The sequence below is a fragment of the Vitis riparia genome, chromosome 6 (genome assembly GCF_004353265.1).
Source record: "Vitis riparia cultivar Riparia Gloire de Montpellier isolate 1030 chromosome 6, EGFV_Vit.rip_1.0, whole genome shotgun sequence".
NCBI lineage: Eukaryota > Viridiplantae > Streptophyta > Magnoliopsida > Vitales > Vitaceae > Vitis > Vitis riparia.
The window spans coordinates 6,151,242-6,158,590 of record NC_048436.1 but is presented as its reverse complement, the minus strand read 5'-3'; the positions used below and the strand labels follow the sequence as shown (position 1 = coordinate 6,158,590).

At 32.8% G+C, this 7,349-nt stretch overlaps 1 protein-coding gene across 1 annotated transcript; it reads left to right on the top strand.

Moving 5' to 3' along the window:
- Positions 1-2,135: 2,135 nt before the first annotated feature.
- On the top strand, positions 2,136-3,845 carry LOC117916807 (pectinesterase 2-like). Its single transcript, XM_034832987.1, has 2 exons — positions 2,136-2,998; positions 3,157-3,845. Exons 1-2 carry the CDS (start codon positions 2,149-2,151, stop codon positions 3,843-3,845), a joined length of 1,539 nt encoding a protein of 512 aa, XP_034688878.1. The 5' UTR covers positions 2,136-2,148.
- The last annotated feature ends 3,504 nt before the right edge of the window (positions 3,846-7,349 follow it).

The window sequence follows — 7,349 nt, the reverse complement described above, 5'->3', positions numbered from 1 at the left end:
AATATGTAGCTTCACAAAAGCTATCTATTTCATTTGTATCTCATTGAGGGTATAGGTTCATCAATTTAGGCTGACGAATCATTTTTATAGCCTCTTTGAAATTGTTAAGATTTTCATGTGTTTTTCCTTATGTTATTTCCTTTGGAGAATTACATCTTTTGAGCCAATAGGTTCACTATGCTTCCATCATACCTTGGATTAATTTGTTGTTATAATAGTCACATGTCATATAGGGACATTATATTTTACTTCAACAATTTTACCATGCTTCAAGCATGTATATGATATGTTGGTTAATTACCTTACAAGGACATCAATCTCTTTTGAGTTATTTATAGTCTGTAAATGTGGTTTTGTCTCTTTCTTTATATCTATAAATGAATTTGGTAATTGATTTTCAAATTTTTTGTAGATAGACAACCTTTTAAACTTTTTGCCCAAATTGGCTTATGCAATAATCATAATGAGATAACTATGATGCATTCCAAGAAATTTATTTTGTTTTTCTACATTAGATTTTATTTTATTTTATGAAAAGGATGATGACAAAGGAAAATAAATGTTATATGATTCCTAAAGGACGTTTGATTTTCTTCTTTGATTGCTTCTCCAAGATTCATCATATCAAAATGTATTTTAGTATCAAAGATTAAAGATAAATAGTTTTTTTTTTTTTACTAAAATATCAAATGCCACAAATTTAAGTTTTATGAGATTCAACATTGTCAAAGAACTCTTTATAATATTGTTAAAAAAATCACAAAAAATTCAAAACCATATTATGAAAAACAATATTATTAAATTTATACTATTTATTACATGTAATAAATAATTATAATAAAAATGCATGCTTTAATATAAAATAAAATTTACATAATTTTTAAATTAATAACATTAGTATAACTTCTAATCGTACTCAATACAAAATTGTGTCTATATAACTTCTAGCTATAAGAAAATTTAACATAATTTTCATATAATTTCTTGTTATGATTAATCACACGATATTTGTGCATAGCTTTTAGTTATGGTAAAGTAAAACATATACTTTGCTTATATATAAATATGCAAAATTTACTATATGCTAGCCCAGAGTTTCTCCTATAGCAAAAATGACATAGGGTGGAGCCCCAACCCAGGTTCAGACGACATTTCAAGGCCCATTCCCCACACTACTAATTTCTGTTGAGTTTAGAAAACCAAAATCTATTAACGGGCCTTCAAAAAAATTACCCAATACAATGAAGTCTATGTGGTCAGCCCAAGTACAGGCCCCACAAGTTGGCCCCATAATTTTCAACTTGGTGCTTGTATTTTTATATGGTTTTATGCTTCTTGGGAGATAGCTTTTATAAAGCCAGTTAAACTAATGGCTGCAGCAATCTTCAGCGGTGAATCTTAAAGAATTGATTTTTGTAGTAAGGTTTAATTTCAAAGCTAAGGCCAAATTTTCGGTATAGGATTGAAGGATGAGACCAAGATGTATAGAGTTAGGCAAGTCGTTATTCTGCTATGATATGTTTTCAGAAGTTTGACGCTCATTCCGGGTCAAGAGTGAAGGTTATCATCTGCCCAAGGTTTTCAAATCCTTTACAAAAGTCCTTGTTGTGAATGATGATCAAGAACCAACCCATTTCAAATCCTGCAAAACTTCATTGATAATTAAGATATAATCTGTAACATAAAAAATGAGGAAACAAAAATGTTAATCTTAATGGGTGGCCCATGGCTCAATTATCTCCAGCACCTTATCTTATGAGTCAAAAAGACAGCAGTCAAAAAAGTGGATGTTTGTGATCGTGTTTGCATGGTTTTCTGTAATCAAGGTGACGCCGTGTAATGAGACTGCGGGGACCCATCACCTGCCCTGCTTTCCTCCTTGTCAACTGGTCAACATATTATACATATATTGTGCATGGAAAGGTCAATAATGCTACATCCTAAAGATCGCTTCCTCTTTATGAAGATGCAATCAAACTTGACAATGCCTACTCAAAAACACATACGCTCCATTGCCAACGCCTCTATATAAACCGACCATTGAATCCATCATCTCCACACAAACCTTCAGTGAAAGCCCTAAGCTAGATACCAAACTCACTCGGTCATTTCATTACATCCATTGTTCATTACTCAAAGCCTGCAACCATGGCTTTTGTAGCTCTAGTACTCCTGTCCCTCCTGACTCCTCTCGTCTCTGTTTACTCCTCCGATGATGTAAAACCATGGTGCAGCCAGGCACCCTACCCTCAACCTTGTGAATACTTTTTGAGCCAAAAGACTGATCACTCCCTCATCAAACAAAAGTCCGATTTTCTCAACATATCAATGCAACTTGCTTTGGAACGTGCCATGATTGCTCATGGTGACACCTTTTCCCTGGGCTCCAAGTGCCGGAATGAGCGAGAAAAGGCTGCATGGAATGATTGTCTAGAGCTCTACGAGCACACCATTCTTAAGCTCAATAAAACTCTTGATTCCAACACTAGGTGCACCCAAGCTGATGCTCAAACATGGCTCAGCACTGCTCTTACCAACCTCCAAACATGCCAAGACGGGTTCATCGACCTTGGTGTATCAGACTATGTTTTGCCCTTAATGTCCAACAATGTTTCCAAGTTGATTAGCAACACTCTATCCATCAACAAAGTTCCATATGCTGAGCCTAGTTACAAAGGCGGTTACCCAACTTGGGTGAAGCCTGGTGACCGAAAGCTTTTGCAGTCTTCTTCTCTGGCTTCACAGGCGAATATTGTGGTGTCCAAAGATGGCTCAGGGGATTACACAACAATAGGAGCAGCAATCACTGCAGCATCCAAGCGATCAGGAAGTGGAAGGTATGTGATATATGTGAAGGCAGGGACATATAGTGAGAATGTTAAGATTGGAAGTGGTTTGAAGAATATAATGTTGTTGGGTGATGGGATTGGAAAGACCATAGTCACTGGAAGTAAGAGTGTGGGGGGAGGCTCTACTACATTCAATTCCGCTACAGTTGGTAAGTGTCTATCCTCTAAGCTCTTACATTGATGTTATTCCTTTTCCTGCATACAATTGAGAAATTGAGAGATTGATTTGAATTGTATCTTCATATTAAGGGCCAATATAAGCATTAAGTTAATTGCTAAGACATGTGATTGTGCTTTTGAATTTCAGCTGTGGTTGGCGACGGCTTCATAGCTCGTGGCATGACATTCCGTAACACTGCTGGAGCATCCAACCACCAGGCAGTGGCTCTACGATCCGGGTCGGACCTCTCAGTTTTTTACCAATGTAGCTTTGAAGGGTACCAAGACACTCTCTACACCTACTCTGAGCGACAATTCTATAGAGAATGCGATATATATGGTACTGTGGATTTCATTTTCGGAAATGCTGCAGTTGTGTTTCAAAATTGCAATATTTACGCACGTAACCCTCCCAACAAGATCAACACAGTAACTGCCCAAGGTAGGACTGACCCTAACCAAAACACTGGAATTTCCATACACGACTGTAAGGTTACAGCTGCTTCAGATCTAAAGGCAGTGCAAAGCTCGGTCAAGACATACCTTGGGAGGCCATGGAAAGAATATTCTCGGACCGTCTTCCTAAAGACCTACCTTGATAGCCTAATAAACTCGGCTGGTTGGATGGAATGGAGCGGTTACTTTGCCCTAAAAACCCTATATTATGGAGAGTACATGAACACAGGCCCTGGGTCATCCACATCTGGTAGGGTAGATTGGGCTGGCTATCATGTGATTACTAGCTCAACTGAAGCAGCAAAGTTCACTGTTGGTAACTTCATCTCCGGCAATTCCTGGTTACCATCTACCAACGTTCCTTTCACTTCTGGCCTTTGAATCGGTCCAATTAATGGTACATGATATTCTATCATCTTCCTGTAGACATGGTTCTAGATCTAGCTAACTTGAATTCCTTGTAGGAGAAAAGATAAATTGGTGGGGGATGGCAATGATCTCTAAAATCTAGCTACAATTGTTGCATTGTATCTTACTACAAATTGTGTGTTATGATTCTTTATTCATTGTTGTAAAGAATGATATAGAATGAAATTATATTCTTTTTGTGAGTCACTAATCTTCTTTGAAATCTTTTGATTCTAATTATTAGCACCTGTTAACTGCTCCAATGGTTTGCCCTAATTGCCACATAACTCATTGATCGTTTGTATTCCAAAATGACAAGAAGTCTTCTTGTTTCGTAATTTTACAACCGCTAGAATGAAAGAAGTGAAATCACAAGGAGCAAGAAAAACAAGGATATAAGGGCGAGAAGTATTACAATAGTGAATATTATATAGTTCGTATTTGGATATATTTCAGTTTTTAAAATTTTTAAAAGTAGAAAATCTTAAATAAAATATAGGAATTCTTAAAAAGAAAAAAGAAAAAAGAAAAAAAGAAAAAAGAAAACTTTTACAGTTTTTAAAAATTTAAAGAAATAAAAAAATTTCACTTTCAATTATTTTTCTTTTTTTTCTTTTTTAATTTTGAAAAAACTTTTAACAATGCAAGGTAAATTCTTTCCTTTTATGTAAAAGGTCTTTGCTTTGTATAGAAGTTTTATTTTTAAAAACAAAAATAGATTTCTATTTTTTTAAAAAGAAAAATAGATTTTTAAAAAAATAAAATAAAAATAGGAAGTATATTCCAATGCCACCTTACTTTATTAATTTGATTTGCAGTTAAATAGACAACAATGAGAGCATGGACTGATGGACCGCTCACTACCCCCCTCCCAAACCAAAACAAAGGACCTACATATTCAACACTCCTCCTTAACGTCTAAATTGTACCATACCTACCACATCCATGAAATCCACTACCATTTTCCCATAACAAAGAACTTTGTAAATATGTCTAGCCATAATACTAATTATCATATCTTGATGCTTTCTTTGGCCACTAACTCTATGGTTATGTTTGGTTCTCGAAAAATACTAAGGAAAGAAAAAAAATGCAAAGGAAAATGATTTTTTCATGTTTGATTGTCATATGAAAAATATCAAAGAAAATCAAATATAATTAAAACTAATTAAAAGCTTATATATTTTTAAATTATTTAATCTTTATATTAATAAGTTAAAATAAATAAAATGAGTTTGAAGTAACAAAAAAAATAATTTATCAATTTTTAATCTATTTTCCTTTGTATTTTCTTTCCCTTTCTTCAAATTTTCTGGGAACCAAACATAGCCTATGTGTTTCGTGCATCAATGAAATACCAAGTTCTTTTTCATTGCAATTGTGGACTAATGGTCGCTTCACAAAAACCAAAGTTGAAAACATAGCTAGTGATTCTTGTAGGTATTCGATCATCATTTTGATTTGCCCAATTACTATAAAGAAACATCATAGAGCTTTAGATTGTTAGTATTAGTGTACTGAATACAATATGAGCTTGATCATCAGCTTCCAAGAAGATCTTTTACGTACTCCTCTTCCTTCACAATGTTGTTTCTCTTCTAGCCCAAGAAAGTAACTTATCAAGCTAATATTAGTCATCTCAAATTCATTAATCATCATAATTTTGAAATTCTCACTACGGTATCCCAAAAAAAAAAAAGAAAACATAAAAATAAAATATAAAATAAAATGTGATTTCATATTTATGCATCCAAAAAATAGGGTTATCCTCACTTTCACGAATGATTTGATTCTTTCCCTTCAGATGCAGAATCGCTCCAAGTCACTTGCATAACTTATTTTTCTTTTTTTAAACTAAGGCAATTAGAAAAATATGCCTTTAATTTCCCACCATAGGTAAAGCATGCATTCAACTTGATTTGATTTAAATAAGTTCTTTTCTTTTCTTTTATTTCAAGAGTTTTATATAAATTTTAAATTTCTTAGCAAACATGGATATTTCAGAGTGACTAAGAATAAGTCCACTCTCATTTTCGAACTCAACCTTTTCTTTTCAAGAAGTTGTTAGAGCTGACTTTTTGTATCTCTTTGATAGGGAAGATTCATCTCATAGGTTTATGGGAACCTTCTAACTCATCTACTCTTAATGTATCCATGTCTTACTTTCTTTTATGGGTGTAAGTTTAGGCCTAAATCTCTCAAAGAAAATTTTCAATATCCTCCTAACTGCCTTAGAATTAAGATTTTTTTTCACCTAAATTAAAACAAGAATTCACAATGTCAATCAATTCAATATAGAATTCAGACAATGTCTCATCTTAATTCATTATGATGCTTTTAAATTGGATAATCAACATTTTTTGTTTAGATAGCATCACAGTAGAAGTGCCTTCATAAGTTATATTCAAGATATCCCAAGCTTCTTTAGCATGTTTACATATTACTATCCTTTTAAATTCATAAGACTCACACCATTGAAAATACCTTAAAGAGTCTTTAGGTTGACTTCACTTCTTTTATTGTCAAACCTATATGATCATTCTTTGATTGTTTAGGTAGAATATGCACAATTTTTTTTTCTTTTAATCTGGATTCTCTAAATAAGCAAACCAATTAATTAGAGATTAAAAAAAAAAAAAAAAAAAAAAAAGCCAATACAAAATGACACTTCAATCTACATAGGTGCTTAGAAAATTTGTAGATACAAAAAAAAAAAAAAAAACGATAGATGAATTGACTATAGAAATAATCCATTAAATATGAAAAAAAAAAGACATATAGTTTTACTTAATTTAGGCGCATCTATTCCTCTTATACCTATCAGTAGCTATTCGTTTTTTTTCTTTTTCACTTCCATATGCATCACCTCATGCCCCAAAGTAAATCACCTCAACACTGTGCCAAGGCTAGTGGTTCAATGCATGTTGCCTTTCTACTAAAATATATATTTCTAAGGTTCCTAAACACCTCAACATTGTGCCAAGGCAAGTGGTTCAATGCATGTTGCGCGCCTTTCTACTAAAATATTTCTAAGAAGGTTCCTAAAAGATGTAAGATGTTGAGTTAAGAGTACTAAGGAAGAACAATGGCTACCAATTCATGTCCATGTACACTTTTTAGTCTAGAAAACAAGGTCTTTATATCAAAACCCTAGAAGGATATGTGGACTAGGTTTTTTGAAAGCAATTTTACCAAAATGACTAATGAAAATATAAAAATCAGACTAATTGTCTTGATGATTCAATAATTTATATTCAAATATTATTATGATCTAAATTAATATACAAAAATTGATTCATAGATCAAAATTTCAATGGACTGTATCATGATTTAAACCATCTTATAATTTTTTCATACTTAAAAACTTTTAATTGCAACACTGTGATAATATCTAAAAATAATATTGTAAAATATAACCAAGTATATTTAGAACAGTACTAAACATAATGTATTCTCAAAATTATTTGTGGATAATAA